At 34.1% G+C, this 17,285-nt stretch overlaps 1 protein-coding gene across 1 annotated transcript; it reads right to left on the reverse strand.

The window, feature by feature from the left end:
* Positions 1-16,484: 16,484 nt before the first annotated feature.
* On the reverse strand, positions 16,485-17,020 carry LOC129505623 (myosin regulatory light chain 12B-like). The gene has a single exon (XM_055318759.1). It carries the CDS (start codon positions 17,001-17,003, stop codon positions 16,485-16,487), a length of 519 nt encoding a protein of 172 aa, XP_055174734.1. The 5' UTR covers positions 17,004-17,020.
* Between the last annotated feature and the right edge of the window lie 265 nt (positions 17,021-17,285).

Raw genomic sequence — 17,285 nt, forward strand, 5'->3', positions numbered from 1 at the left:
TCTATGTTCATCAGGGATATTGACCTATGATTTTCTTATAGTGTCCTTGCCTGGCTTTGACATCAGGGTAATGCTAATCTCATAAAGTGAGTTTGGAACTATTCCCTCTTCTTCTATTTTTTTTTTTTTTTTGGAAAACTTTGAGATAGATTGATATTAATTTTTCTTTAAATATTTAGTAGAATTCATTGGTGAAGCCATGGCTTTTTTGGGGGGAGGGGAAGTCTTTTTTATTATTGTTTCAATCTCCTTACTAGTACTTAGTCTGTTTAGATTTTGTATTTCTTATTGATTCAGTCTTGGTAGGTTTTATGTTCTTATGAATGTATCCATTGTTTCTAGGTTATATTTGTTGGCATATAATTGTTCACGATAGTTTCTTACAGTTGTAGCATTTTTGTGTTATCAGTTGTAATGTCTCCTCTTTCATTTCTTTTTAAATATTTTATTTATTTATTTATTTATTTATTTATTTATTTATTTATGAGGGCGGGTAGGGGCAGAGGGAGGGAGAAAGAGAATTTCAAGCTGACACCATGCCTAGCGCATAGCCTGACATGTGGCTTGATCCCATGACCCTGAGATCATGACCTGAACCAAAACTAAGAGTTGGGTGCTCAACTGGCTGAACCACCCAGGTGCCCTTTTCATTTCTGATATTATTTACTTGAATCTTTTTTCTTTCTTGGTGAGTCTAGCTAAAAGCTTATAAATTTTCTTTTTTTTTTTTAAACCAGCTCTGGGACTTTGATTTTTTTTCTGTTGTCTTTCTAGTCTCTATTTCATTTATTTCCATTTTTATCTTTGTTATTTTCTTTCTTCTACTAACTTTGGGCTTAATTAACTGTTTTTAAAAAGTTTCTGAAGGTAAAAAGTTAGGTTGTTTGAGATTGTTCTTTTTTCTTCATGTAGGCATGTAGCACTATAAACTTCTCTCTTAGAATTACTTTTGCTGCATTCCATACATTTTGGTGTTTTGTGTTTCCATTTTTATTTATCTCAATATATTTTTTGATTTCCCTTGATTTCTTCTTTGGGCCATTGGTTGTTTGGGATTTTGTAGTTTATCTCCACATATTTGTGAATTTTCTAGTGTTTCTCTTGTGATTGATTTCTAGTTTCATACTATTGTGGTAGGAGAGGAGGCTTGATACAATTTCAATCTTCTTAAATTCATTAAGACTTGTTTTGTGGTCTTGCATGTGATCTATCCTTGAGAGTGTCCCATGTGTGCTTGAGAAGAATGTGTATTTCTCTTCCTGTTTGTTGTAACATTCTGTATATGTCTAGGTTCATCTGGTCTAACATGAAGTTATAAATCCAGTATTTCCTTATTGATTTTCTGTCGAGATGGTCTATTTATTATTGAAAGTGGGGTTTTAAGTCTGGTACTATTTTTGTATTGCTGTCTATCTCTCCTTTCAGATAAAAAATATAAATATATTTTTTAGGTACTCCTATGGTGGGTGCATAAATATTTATACATGTTATAACCTTTGTTGGATTGACTCCTTTATCATTATATAATGACCTTCTTTGTCTCTTTTTGCAGCTTTTGGTTTAAAAGTCTATTTTTTTCTGATATAAGTATAGCTATCCCTGCCTTACCTTGGTTCAATTTGCATGGAATATCTTTTCCATCTCTTCATTCTCAGTTTATGTGTATCCTTAAAGATGAAGTGAGTCTCTAGTAGGCAGCATTCAGTTGGGTCTTGTTTTTTAATCCACTCAGCCACTCCATATCTTTTTTCTTTAATTTTTATTTATTTATGATAGTCACACACACAGAGAGAGAGAGAGGCAGAGACATAGGCAGAGGGAGAAGCAGGCTCCATGCACCAGGAGCCCGATGTGGGATTCGATCCCGGGTCTCCAGGATCGCGCCCTGGGCCAAAGGCAGGCACTAAACCACTGCGCCACCCAGGGATCCCCAGCCACTCCATATCTTAAAAAATTTTTTTTAGTATAGTTGGCACACAATATTACATGAGTTTCAGGTGTACAACATAGTGATTCAACTTCTCTATGTGTTAGATGAGGCCTATCCCAATGTAGCTACCACCTGTCACTATACAACACTGATATCATTGACTATATTCCCTATGCTGTGCCTTTCATTCCTGTAACTTATTCATTCCATAAATAGAAGCCTGTATCTCCCACTCTCCTTCACCCATTTCTCCCAAAGCCCCCCACTCCTCTTTGCTTTGGTAACCATCAGTTTTTCTCTGTATTTACAAGTCTGATTCTTCTTTTCATTTATTTATTAATGTGTTTTGTTTTTTAGATTCTGCATATAAGTGACACCATATGGTATTTGTCTTTCTCTGTCTGATTTATTTCGATTAGCATAATACCCTCTAGGTCCAATTATGACCTCAAATGGCATGATCTCATCCTTTTTAATGGTTGTATAATATACCATGATTATATATAGAGCTACTTTTATAAGTAGACAGATATACACATACACAGAGCACATCTTTCTTATCCATTCATCCATCAATAGACATGTTACTTCCATATCTTGGATATTGTAAATAATGCTGCAATAAATATAGGGGTAAATATGTCTTTTTGAATTAGTGTCTTCATTTTCTTTGGGTAAATATCCACTGATGGAATTAATTATTGGATTATATGGTATTTCTACTTTTAATTTTTTGAGGAAACTCCATGTCCTTACCAACATTGTTATTTCTTGTCTTTTGATGGGTGTCAGGTGAAATCTCATGGTTTTGATTTGCATTTCCCTGATGATTAGTGATATTAAGTATCTTTTCATGTGTCTGTTGACTATCTGTATGTGTCCTTCAGAAAAATGTCTATTCACATCCTCTGCCCATTTTTAAATCAGAATTTTAGTTTTTTTTTTTTTTTTGGTGTTGAGTTGTGTAAGTTTTTAATATATTTTGGATATTAACTCCTTATGAGATATATTTTCCCATTTAAGTAGGTTGCCCTCTCATTTTGTTGGTGGTTTTATTTCTATACAAAATGTTATTTGCATGTAGTCTCAATCATTTATTTTTGCTTTTGTTTCCTTTGCTTTAGGAAACACATCTAGAAAAATGTTGCTACGGCCAGTGTTGGAGAAATTACTGCCTGTGTTCCCTTCTAGGATAATCATGATTTCAGGTCTCACATTTAGGTACTTGATCCATTTTGAGTATATATATATATTTTTTGTATGGTTTTAGAAAGTAGCACAGTTTCATTTTTTTTCATGTAGCTATCCAGTTTTCCCAGCACCATTTTTTTGAGAGACTGTCTTTTCCCTATTGTATATTCTTGACTTCTTTCTCATAGATTAATTCACTGTATAAGCATGGGTTTATTTCTGGGCTATCTATCCTGTTTGATTGATTTGTGTATCCATTTTTGTACCAATAACATATTGTTTTGATTTTTACAGTTTTGTAATATATCTTGAAGTCTAAAATTATGATTCTTCCAGCTTTGTTTTTCTTTCTCGAGGTTGTTTTGGCTATTTGGGGTCTTTTGTGGTTCCATGAAAATTTTAGTGTTATTTTGTCTAGTTCTGTGAAAAGTTCTGTTGGTATTTTGAAAGCAATTCCACTGAATCTGTAGTTTTCTTTGAATAGTGTGGACATTTTAACAATATTAGTTTTGTAATCCAGGAGCACGTAACATCTTTCCATTGTTTGTCTATAGTTTCTTTCATCAATGTTTTACAGTTTTCAGAGTACAGGTCTTTTACTTCCTTGGTTAAGTTTATTCCTAGGTATTTTATTCTTTTTGGTACAATTGTAAATGGATTTGTTTTCTTAATTTCTCTTTCTGCTATTTGTTATTGGTATATAGAAATGCAACAGATTTGTATATATTAATTGTATATCCTGCAACTTTACTGAATTCATTTATCAGCTCTAGTATTTTTTTTGGAGCAATTTTTAGGGTATTCTATACATAGTATCATGTCCTCTGCAAATAATGACAGTTTAACTTCTTTACCAATATAGATACCCTTTATTTATTTTTCTTGTCTGATTGCTGTGACTAGTATTTACAATACTATGTTGAAAAAAAGTGGTAAGAGTGGGTATCCTGTCTTATGCCTGATCTCAGAGGAAAATCAGTTTTTGTGATTGAATATGGTATTTGCTGTGGATTTTTCATTTATGGCCTTTATTATGTTGAGTTGTGTTATCTCTAAACTCATCTTGTTGAAAGTTTTTATCATGAACAGATGTTGAAATTTCACACTCTATCTTTTGATTGGAGAACTTAGTCTATTACATTTAAAGTAAATTATTGCTGGGTGTGGACATACTCCTGCTATTTTGTTGTTTTCTAGGTGTTTTGTAGTTCCTTTGTTCCTGTTTTGCTCTTCTCTTTCATGATTTGAAGATTTTCTGTAATAGCATACTCTAATTTCTCTGACTCTTTTGTATATCTACAAATGTTTTTGCTTTGTGGTTACCATGAAGCTTACACAAAGCATATTATAGTTATGGCAGTCTAAACTGATAACCTCACATGAATATAAATCCTATACATTTTTACACTCTCCTATATTTTGTGTTTCTGATATTACACTTTACATCTTTTGATATTGTGTATCCATTACCAAATTACTATAGTTACAATTATTTTTTAATACTTTGTCTCTTAACCTTTAATTAGTTCATTTTTTGTAGTTGTTTCTCTGGTAGAGTTTGGATAGTTTAATGGCTAAAAACATGGGTTTTAGAATAAGAAAGGTACAGTTCAGGCCTATTTATACTACTAATTGAATGGACCACTTTACTGATCTCTCCTAGATTTTCCTTATCTGTAAATGGGAAAAATAATACTCACCCCACTAGGTTGTTTTGATGATTAAATAAACTATGTGTTTTGGTTTGGGTTTCTCTCAAAGCATTGTGAGACCAGATGGTTTATTTGGGAGGTGCTTGTAGGAAGCAAGAGTAACAGAATGGTTAGAGTGAGCCAGAGGAGGAATAACAAATATAAAAGGTACATTGTCATGGTTTCTTCTATAGGCATTTGTGGCTTAATCCTGCTGGGACTTCAGAGAAGCAAACAATGGCTCCCAGAATTGTTGAAAAGATGGGAGGCTGAGGCTCCCATTCCCCATTACTGATGCTTTCCCATGGAACTGTTATCTTCTTTGAACTTCTAGAAGCCCCCCAAAATGAGCTCAGCAGACTCTTATGGTTTTGGGGAAGGCTCTGAAGGAATCTGTGTCTTTATACTAGGAAATGGCTGTAGAGTCCCGGTCACCTCATGTTCTACTTGGAGATAAGCTCTGAAGGGGTGCTGAGATGGAAGGACCTAAGAAACAGTCTGGTCTTGATGCAGGAAATTTTGGACAATGGATCTCCTTATTATTTTTTCTTAGTAGCTCATCCATTAAGTTGGATATTTTATTTTACCAGGTACTAAGAAACTCCTGTTTCAGGGCATTATCTCTCCCCCACTCCCACCCATTCCTTCTATACACCTTTCCCCTTGTGGAGTTATAGCCCAAACTTAAGTGAGGTTGGATAGGAATACTAATGACAATGCCTTTCAAGAGTTTATGCACATTCTGCTCTGTGATTTAGATAGTGAAAAAACTGTCCAGAAGGCTACTTTGTAGAACTACCCAAAGTCAGGTTTACCTCCTAGTGCCAGGATTCATCTGTAGCTTCTTTGACAACAAAAGCCAAGGGTTATTTTCAAGTCTGCCTTGCTTATTGACAACAGCTGACCAAAGTAGCAGATTATTAAGAAGTAGATTACTCTTAAATCCTTCATATTAGAAAAGGACAAAGTTGTTAGGTAATCCTATCCAACTCCTTGGTTCAATGCACTGCTTATATCATCCCTTGGTTTGGCTGCAGTTAACTATTTCAGTTTGAGTTGCTGATATTTATTTATCGGAGTTTTTCACTTGCCTTTTTTTTTTTACTACAATAATTCTTACTGCTAAAACATAAAGCCACAATAGGCATCAAGTCACTTTCCTTTCACTAAAAGCTTCCTACTATTACAAAGGCTTTTTTTATGCCAATATAGAAAGTTTATTTTTTGATTATTAAGTTTTTCAAGCTGTCACACTATCATCTCTTAGACCATACACTCAGTTCATATTTGCTGATTTTTGCCTCTATACAGTAGTTCTCACCATAAAAACTTGCTGTTGGTGAAAATAGGATAAACTGTAATTTAAAAGGAAATCCTCTTGTGTAGCAGAATCATACATTTCTGATATAGATTTGAGAGAATTCATGTTGCTTAATCATGGTATCTTAGTCAAACATAGAAATAGCTAATATTTTCTTATTAGCATATCAATTTCGGTCCCTATAAGTAGTTCCTTATAAGTGCATTTTTTTCAAGTGTTTAAACCATTTGCTGCTTTTTGGATTTTTTTTTTTAACTTTTGTCTATCTTTGAGTGTGTGTCAAGGGTCTATGAATGAGCAGACCACCACAATTCATCACAATGAAACAAAGAGTTTCTTTGTTCCATACTTCTAAATGGCCCTTTATGTACCTATACATTGCTGAGTCACATTTCTCAAACTCATTTTTCCTGGGCCAGAGGGTAAGACCCTGAGCTGTGATATAATGAGAACTTAAAACATTATGATTACAATAGAGCATTTTTGAAGACAAGAGTAGTTACTTATGGTCCCTTAGACTGCAAAGTTTTTCAAACTGCAATGGTACAAACCAATAAAGTATGAAATATATTTTTCAGAGATTTTATTTATTCATGAGAGACACAGAAAGAGAGGCAGAGACATAGGCAGAAGGAGAAACAGGCTCCCTGTGGGGAGCCTGATGTGAGGCTCATCCCAGGACCCCAGAATCGCGACCTAAGTTGAAGGCAGATGCTCAACCACTGAGCCACCCAGGTGCCCCTCTATCAAATTAAAAAAAATTATTTATCGAATATTTTTGAGTAGGATCTACCAGAAGAAATATATTTTACTTCATGTGAGAAACATACAACTATATACATGCAGAACTGAAATAAAATGTTCATGAAATAATACTTAATCTATATTCCCAATGACATACTGTCAATTTCTTTTTTCTATCTTCTGAAATGTTGATTATACTCTCTAAATCAAATCTATGACCCTTTGCAGAGTTATCAATCAGACTTAAAAATACTTCATTAATTGACAGAGAAAAGGACTTTAAAAAGTGTATATATATATATATACACACACACATATATATATACAACCTCCACACATATATATATACACACACAAATATAATACTTAAAATATAAGTGTTTCTGCAAATGTATTTGTATGTATATTCAGAATATGTTTCTCATCATAAGCTGCTATGAAAAAAGTTTGCAAGATAACTGCTTTAAAGAATAAGAGAATTGAAACTTGCATTCAGAAGCAACTGGGAGAATGCAGTGGGGGAGCCTTGAGAGAGGGGTCAGAGTGTAATGTAAGCATAATTTATTTTTATTCATTTAGTGTTTTTTTTTTTAGTTTTTATTTTTTAATTATTAGGTAAAACTATAAGATTGCCTTGTTTCCTTCCTCACTATTTTTTTTTCTCAAGAGTCATATATCAAATTACACAAAGATACAAAACTATGTTGCATATTGATCTGTTGGTGGAGTCAGTTTCTTGATCTTAAAAGTAATGAATGACATTCTTACATAATTTGTGTACTTAATCTTTAAAGAATTTTGGAATTTTAAAATAATTCTTTGGGTGCTCCTTTTTTTTTTAAGCTCTTATGAGCAGGCTTAATACATATTCATGCTATAAAATGGATCCTCTATAATTGTTCCTGTATTACAGATCCCCAAGGCTATATTCATGACAGTTAAAGAGATAAATTTAAAAAGCTTTCATGAGGATTGGCATATTGTTCATATAATGTTAAATATAATTCTAATGACTGGATAGTTCAGTGATTCAGAAATCTGTGCCCATTGCGGTCAGAAGTAAAGATTACATGCTGGATCCTATCCCTACCTCATAGCACATGATACGGTGCTGGACTTGCATAGTGGCAGGCAAACACTCAGCCTGGTGGGGGTTTGTACTCTGATATATCAAGTCTAAAATAATATTTTTCAACCTAGGTGAAAGGAAAAAGTGGGAGATTTTGTCTTAGTGTCATTTTCATTTGATAGTCATCTTTCCTTATATAAAAATTCTCCCATCTCCTCTTCCCTCTCATCTCTCTGACCTTTAATTCATCTGCTTTAGCTCCCTTCTCCTCCTACATCCTCCCCACAAGCTCTGTCACGCTGCTTTCATTGTGGACTGTGGTTGACAGAAACCTCTTCTATCCTACCACTCTTATCTCACCTTTACCTAACTGTACCAGAATGACACCATTATCAAGACCATGGGCTCCAAGTTAGACTGCCAGGGTTCCAAGTCCAGCACTTTTACTGGCCAGCTGTACAAACTTGGATACCTTATTGCAAGAAATGTAAAAACTGTCTTGATGTCTGACATCTACTTTAAGTAGTTCAACCAAAAAAGGGTATATGTATATATGATATATGGTATACATATATATATAGTATAATATATATGCACACATATCTATACTATAAAATTTATATACTTTATAAAGTTTATACTTCATATTATATAGTATATATTCTATACCACATATATTCTGTAGAGAATAGACAAGGAATATAGTACATATTCTATACTGTAGTATATTAGTGTGTATGTGTAGCTATATTTATATTTGTATTACATATACATTTATATTTATATTTAAAACTCTGGATTTAACTATGGCACTTACTCATTTTGAACACATTTTACTTTTTAGAAATTTTAAAAGACCAGAAACAGAATTTAATACAATTCATTTCAACAGGAATTCCTGAAAACATTCTGTATGCCCCTCATTGTGATAGACACTGGGAATAATTAATTTTGTACAAAATCAATAACAAATTTTGTGTCTATCTATATAAATGTATATATTGTAACTATCATCACGCATCTATCTATGAGCAAAATATAGCAGAATGTTAACAACAGGCCAGTGCAAGCAGTTTATACATTTACATTGTGCTATATTTTCAAATGTTCTGGAAGCATAAAGAATTTCTTTTTTTTTTTTAAAGATTTATTTATTTATTTGAAAGACAGAGCACATGAGGGTGTTCTTGGGGTATGCAGCTGGTCACTTAATTATTCATAGATACAGCCAGTTCTAATTTTAAGAGTTGAAAGTTCACTCACACTGTACTAATACTTTATTTCCTATAAGCAAGATAATATCCCTCCTGGTGCTCTATCGCCAACATAGTAAAAAGAACACACATACATCCCCATAACTGATCAATCAACTAAACCTCAGCTCGCTAAATAATAGACAATTAATTTCTTTCAGTTTAAACAGTTTCTTTCAATAAAGTCTTTTAAAAATTGAACATTCAAAAAAATAAAATAAAAATTGAACGTTCAATTCCCTAGAGAATTATCCTTATTCCCAGAGTGGTGTCTGGTTGTAAGGGAAAGCTCAGGAATTCTCCTGACAATGAGAGTAAAGTGGGTGGCTCATGTGCCATCTTTCTCTTTGAGGTAACATGGCTTGTCTGATCTCTCTCTGGACTAACATCCCCTGATATGATTTACTTAGGCACCTCTGAAGTACCTAAAAGTTTTTATGATTGCTCTGAGAGAAATTCTTATTTCCTGTAGCCACAGGACTGCTGTTTCTGAAAACCCAACCCAATGTTTGAAGAACAGACTCTAAGATATCCCCCAATTATTTCTACTTCCTAGTATTCATGATGTTTAGTCATCCCCTCCTCTTGAATGTGATTGTGACTTGCTGCTAACCAATAAAATATGACAAAGGTAAGAGGATACCATTTCTGCAGATATATAAGATTATAACGTCCATATTACCAGCAGATTTTCCATACTGACTTTCTACCTTGCTGGCTTTGATAAAGCCACTGCATGGAGAAGACCACATGGCAAGAAACTGAGGTCAGTGTCTGGCCAACAGCTTGCAAGGAGCTAAGGAACTGGATTGTACAAACAGGTATATTTGTTCGGAAGGGGATTCTTCTCCCTAGCCAACCTGAGAGGAGATGCCAGCTCTGGCTGACCCTCACTGCAGTCTTGAGAGAAACCCTGAAGTGGGATATTCAGCTAAGCTGTGACTGAATTCCTGACCCACAGAAACTGTGGGATAATGGGTATTTGTTTATTTGTGCTGCTAAATTTGTAGTGATTTGTTATGTAGCAATATACACCTAATACATAACTTTTCTCACAAATTGGCAACCAAGGAAGCTGATAGATTATGAGTTCCCAAACTGCTGCACTTGATCAATGACACTTATTTATTCTGAACACATTCCTTTTTGAGAACTTTTAAAAGGCCAGAAATGGAATTTATCAATTCAGTTCAAGCAAAGTCTACTAAATATAATTTAATAAGTGCTCCTAAAAATGTTCTTTCACTGTCAAAGGCACTGGGAATAAAAAAGTAAATATAATGTAGTCCTCAATTCAAGGGTATAGCGCTGTGGAAGAAGACAGATTTATAGGATTCTACCAAAGGGCATGGAATTTAGACTGAATTTTTATATATATTTAAAGCACCATGTGATGGTTAATTTTAGCGTGTTGGTTGTGCCACATGCCAAATATTTGGGTCAAACATTATTCTGGTTGTTTCTGTTAATTTTTTTTCTTGATAAGATTAATATTTAAATCAGTGAACTTTAAAAAAAATTTATTTATTTATTTTAGAGAAAGAACACATGCGTAAGGGTGAGTAGGGGAAAGAGCAGAGGGGGCGGAAGAGGGAAGGGGAAAGAACCTGAAGCAGATTCTATGCTGAGTGCAGAGTTCATGTGGAGCTTGATCTCCACCCTGAGATCATGGCCTGAGCCCAAAACGAGAGTCAGTTGCTTAATGGACTGAGCCACCTAGGAGCCACTAATTCAGTGAACTTTGAAAAAAGCAGATTGCCCTCTGTAATGTGGGTGGGCTTCATCCAACCAGTTAAAGGCTTAAAACAAAGACTAAACTCCCCCAAGCAAAAAAGGAATTCTGCTAGTACATGGCCTTTGGACTTGAATTGCAACATTGGCTTTTCCTTGGGATCTTGTTGTCACATGAACTAATTCCTTAAAATAATTCTCTCTCTCTATGTGTACACAGATATGTCTATATCTACATATACATGTGGCTCTGTTTCTCTGGAGAGCCCTAATTAATACATACCCTATACCATCACACTGTTTTAAATTTTAAACTTTAAGATGATTAATTTCATATTCAACCATGAATCATCACTTACAACATACTTCACATCTGTTATTTGGTTTCTTCTTTGATGGCCTCACTGGATTGTAAGTTGTTTGAGGACACATGGGTGTTTTTTCATTTGTGTACTCTTAAACTGTCTAGCATTGAGTTGAACCACTTATTTGCCATGTAACTTTGAGCAAATCACTTCATGTCATTAACCTTCAATTTTCTCATTTGTAAAATGTGAGTAGTAAACTACCACTTTGTAAAATTTCTGTTAGGGTTGATCGAGATAAGACTACAGAAAATTTAGTATAATGCTAGATACTATAAGCACTCAATAAATCCTTTTTTTTTGTATTGTTATTATCTTTACTAACAGAATAGTTGGTACTCAAGGACTGCTCATTAAACACAGATTTACTTATCTATTTATATATATATTTTTATTAAACACAAATTTAAAATGACAGCACAGATAGAAGTTATGCCCAAGATGAATATTAATAACACTGTATGAGAGTTTTAACTCAACACATTTGAGAGACGTGGGTACTTACAGAAACCACCTTCACTATTACAAAACATGATTTTCAGGCACATTTCATATGCAAGATGAACTGTAGAATAAACAATTTTCCCAGGTGTTACCAGTTATGTACCCCACATTTAATTTTGCTTAAGTTCTAAAGAGTTTTGATGCTGGTTTGGTTTGTTCGTACCAATTACAAAGAATTTTCCTAAACTCTGCATTTAGGAATAGATTCAGGTATTCTGAACTGGAAATTATGCAGAAGAAAACAGGAGTGTGGTAGGATTAGGAGGTTATAGTTAAATCCAAACAGGCTAGGACTAGTTTTTCATAATTTTTCCTTTTGTATTTTTATTAATGAGGGAGTTAAATTATGTAGTTCATCACTGGAAGAAACAATGCAAAATTAGTCTTTAGATAATTGTCTTTTGTATTTAAAGGAAAAAAAGTAAGAAAGCAGTTGGTTACATTTTTATTCAACTTTCTTATTAGTGTGGAAATTTCAGCTTGTCAGACAATGTTATATAAAGCAGCAAAGCCTGTATAATTTTCTATTTTTTAAACATTTGCAAAATCAAAAATGATCATGGGGAAAACAGTGGCCTAACCTCTCAATGCGGATTTAATAATAGTGTACTCTACTCAGGTCTCTTATTGGTAAGATTCCATTGCTTAAAAACAACAGTGTGGTTCAGGACACCTACTGGAATACTAAAGATTTGATTAGTTACAATTAAATAATACTGGTTCAGGCATTTTCTTTCTTTTAGTTTTTGGATTTTTTTCATTATGTTTAACATCAACATCAGTGAATCTGCCATGGTACAAGCAATCTATTAAAAAACAGGGAACAAGCTATCTGTATGGGATTACAAGGGAATTCACATGGTATATCAAACTCTCTATCAAGTTCATAATTCTATTTTGCCAAAAATTTACGTTAAATATGTGTCAAACTTTAGGGAAAATTATCAATCCTTTATTTTGGTTACATGTAAACCACCCCAAACTTAATTTTTAACTGATTATCTCATTTCAAACATTCTCTTCTAACTATAAATGATTGTATGTCTCTAGTCATCTAAAAAGATTATTGAGTCCTTGTCATGTGCAAGATAGTCCTGAGACTTTCCGTGGCTCACATTTCTAGTGAAGGAGGTCAGGTGAAGTAAAATAGCAGCAATCCAACATAGTTAAGTTAACCTTTTGAGAGTTCATAGTACGAATAGCTCACCTTTAGATAGTTGGGCAAAGAGCTGTTTTATAAAGGAGGTGAGAAGTACAGAACAATAAATTGTTAGAAATAGAAGGGCATATATTTATCAATTTTTATTTCACAGATGAGGAGATTGAGGCCAGGAAGAATAAAGTCTTGTCCGAAGTCATATTATAAAAGTATGACAGCACTGAGATTAGAATTCAGTGTCCATAACTCCTTGTCTAATAGGCTTTTTTAAAAATAGCAGCTTTATGGAGGCATTCACATACATAGATTTACACTCTTAAAGTGTACAGTTTTTTTAAAAAAAATTATAACAAACAGAACTATGCAACTGTTATCTAACTTAAAACACTTTTCTTGCTCCAGAAAGACTATAAGCCTCACTTTCTGTTTTTCCCACCTTGCAGACTTCTGGCAGTGACTAATTTTTTTTTTCTTTCTCTGTGCATTTGCCTATTCTGTACACTTCATATAAATAGAGCCATAAATATATGGCCTTTTGCTTCTGACTCATTTTACTTATCATAATGTTTTATTTTTTAAAAGGTTTTATTTATTTATTCTATATATATATATATATATATAGAGAGAGAGAGAGAGAGAGAGGGAGAGACACAGGCAGAGGGAAAAGCAGGCTTCATGCCAGGAGTCTGACGCGGGACTTGATCCCGGGACCCGAGGATCGTGCCCTGGGTTAAAGGCAGGAGCCAAACTGCTGAGCCACCCAGGGATCCCCTTATCATTATGTTTTAGAGTCTCATCCATGTTGTTTCATGAATTGGTAATTTAATTTTTTATTGTTGAATAATATTCCAGTGTATAGAAGCACCACATTTTGTTTATCCATTCATTAGTTGATGGACGTTTCAGCTGTTTCTGTGTTTTGTATACTGTGAATAATGCTGCTATAGATATTTATGTACAAGTTTGTATAGACATATATTTTCAATTCTCTTGGGTATATACTTGAAGTGGCATTGCTAGGTTATATGATAACTCTAAGTTGTCTGTTCAAGGACTGACAGACTGTTTTTCAAATCAGCCGCACCACTCTGTGTTCCTACCAGCAATGTGTAAGGGTGTCAGTTTCTCCTCATATTCATCAACATGTTTTAATTTTAGCCATCCTAGTGGGTGTGAAGTGCTATCTTATTGTGGCTTTGTTTTTCATTTCCTTAATGAATAATGAGGTTGAACATCTTTTTATGTGCTTTATACCCACTTCTATAACTTATTTGGAGAAATGATTATTCAATCCCCCCTCCGTTTTTAAATTGTTTTTATTTTTTATTATAGTTTTTAGTTAAGAATTGAGTTTAGGGGTCTTTATATATTGTGGATACAAGTCCTTTTCACAGAAATATGACTTGCAAACATTTTATCCCATTCTGTGTATTGTCTTTTCACTTTCTTGTTGGTGTTCTATGAAGAAGATAGGTTTTTAATTTTGACCAAGTCAAACTAATTTCTTTTTTCTTTTTTTTTTAATATTTTATTTATTTCTTCATAGAGAGAGAGAGGCAGAGACACAGGCAGAGGGAGAAACAGGCTCCATGCAGGGAGCCCGATGTGGGACTCGATCCCGGGTCCCCAGGATCACACCCCAGGCTGCAGGCGGTGCCAAACCGCTGTGCCACCGGCGCTGCCCATTTATTTTTTCTTTACTTTGGTGTTAATATCTAAGAAACTGTTGCCTAATTCATGTCAGAAATTTTTTTTACAATCTTTTAAATTAAAAGGTCGGAAAGATTTATTATGCTTTCTTCAATAATTTTATAGTTTTAAATGTTACTTTTAGGTCTGTAATCTATTTGTAGTTAATTTTTGCGTGTGGTGTGAGATAGGGACCAACTTCATTGTTTTGGATGTAGATTCCACTTGTCTCAGTACCATTTGTTGAAAAGAATGTTGTTTCCCCATTGAATTGTCTTGGCACCCTTGTCAATAATCAATTGACCATAAATTATGAAGGTTGATTTCTAGATTCTCAATTCTCTATTATTGAGCTATATATCTATCCTTGTTGTCAGTATCACACCATCTTGATTACTGTGGCTTTATATTGAGTTTTGCAAAGTGCAGAGTCTTCCATTTTCATTGTTCTCTGTCAAGATGTTTTTGACTATTTGAAGAGTATTGCTATTTTAATCTGTACTAAGTCTTCAAACCCACAAACATGGTATATTTATTAGGTCAAATAGTTGTGTGAGTTTTCTTTAGGATTATTTATATACAAGATCATGTCATCTGCAAATAGAGGTAATTTTACTTCTTTTCCAATCTCGATACATTGTGTTTCTTTTTATTGTCTAATTTCCCTTTCTAGAACTACAATATAATGCTCAGTAGAAATATCAAGAGGTCACAGCCTCTACCTATTTCTGATATTAAGTCATTCACCATTAAATCTGATGTTGATTATGAGTTTTTCATACATGGTCTTTGTCAGAGCTTTCTCCTATTCCTATTTTGTTGAGTGTTTTTATCATGAAAGGTTGTTGGATTTTGTCATGCTTTTTCTGTATCTTTTGGCATGATCTTATGTTTTCCCCCCTTTATTCTCTTCAGAAGATAAATTATATACTTTATTATTTTATGTTAATTGAACCTTGAATTCTTTGGATAAGTCTCAGTTGGTCATGGTGTATAATCCTTTTTAAACGTTTCTGGGTTTTGTTTGATAGCATTTTGCAGAGGATTTTTGTATGTGTTTTCATTCATAAGGGATATTGGTCTATAGTTTTTTTGTGACATGCATTTGTGGTTTTAGTATCAGGGTAACACTGCCTTCATAGAATAAATTGGAGAGTATTCCCACATTTATATATTTCAGAAGAGTTTCTGAAGAATTGGTATTAATTTTTCTTTAAACATTTGATAATATTTGCCAGTGAAGCCATCTGTGTGCTCTACTTTGAAGGAAGTTTTTGGTTATGTGTTTATTATCTTAACTTCTTATAGGTCTATCCAGATTTTCTGTTTCTATTTGAGTCAGTTTCAGCAGTTTGTCTCTTCATAGAAATCTGGCCATTTCATCTAGGGTATCTAATTTATTTACACTCAATTGTTCATAGTATTCTCTTATAATCATTTTAATTTCTGTCAGGATTAGTGATGCATCTCCCCTCCCCCCCCCCACCAATTTTAGTAATTTAAATCTTCTCTCTTTTTATCTTGGCCAGTTTTTTTTTTTTTCAAAATAGTTTTTATTATTATAAAAATGTAAAAATCCAGCAAAACCAGAAATACCGGACATATTTTCCTGGGCTTTCACATTTGTTGATCTTATTCGCAATCTCTTTTTCAACCTCAACCCCATTTGCAGTCTGATTATACAAGTGCTAAGTGGCAGAAAGGTCTAGAATAAATAGATCAAAAAAAGAGGCCACGCTGTGAAACTAAGTTGCATGCAACAGGTCTATGAGGTGGGGGAAGTGAGAAATAAAACAGAGTAAGACAAAGCAACTGGAAGGTTTTAGCTAAAGTTCTTTCAATCATCTTTGTCTTTTGCTCCATATATAAGGATGCGCATGAACTCAATGTAATTGAAATTCCCCTTCTTGTCGATAGGTGCTTCCCTGTACAGCTCATCCACCTCCTCATCTGTAAACCGGTCTCCCATGGTTGTCAGCAGCTCTCTCAGGTAATCTTCCTGGATGGTGCCAGTTGCTTCTTCATCAAAGCAAGCAAAAGCATTTCTGATGACATCTTCCAGATCTGTGCCATTTAACTTCTCACCAAACATTGTGAGGAACATGGTGAAATTAAAGGGCTCTGGAGCCTCATTCATCATGGCCTCAAGGTATGCATCGGTTGGATTCTTCCCTAGAGAATCAAGCATATCGTGCAAATCTTCCTTGTCAATGAAATCATCTCTGTTCTGATCAATCATCTTGCAGGCCTCTTTGAACTCCTGAATCTGTGACTGGTCAAACATAGCAAATACATTGGATGTTGCACGCTGGGGGCGCTTCTTGGTGGTCTTGGTCTTTGCCTTTTTGCTCGACATGGTGGCTGTTTAACTCGATGAGCAACACCAGAGCCCTGCTGCCCATGAGGGCCGATGAGGGGCCTATCTTGGACAGTTTAATTAAAGGTTTGTGAATGCATTTATTTCCTCAAAGAACCAACACTTGGTTTTGTTGTTTTTTCCTATTATTTTTGTATTTTCTATTTCCACTAGACTTTATTATTTCCTTTCTTCTACTTGCTTTGGATTTAGTTTGTCATTTTGTTTTGTTTTAGATTTTTAAGGTGGATGGGTAAAGCATTTATTTGTATTCTCTTTTAT

Source organism: Nyctereutes procyonoides, unplaced genomic scaffold (genome assembly GCF_905146905.1).
Source record: "Nyctereutes procyonoides isolate TBG_1078 unplaced genomic scaffold, NYPRO_anot_genome, whole genome shotgun sequence".
In the NCBI taxonomy this organism is placed as follows: domain Eukaryota; kingdom Metazoa; phylum Chordata; class Mammalia; order Carnivora; family Canidae; genus Nyctereutes; species Nyctereutes procyonoides.

Coding starts and splice junctions, on each gene's coding strand:
- LOC129505623 (XM_055318759.1), bottom strand. CDS start 17,003: ATGTCGAGCAAAAAGGCAAAGACCAAGACCACCAAGAAGCGCCCCCAG.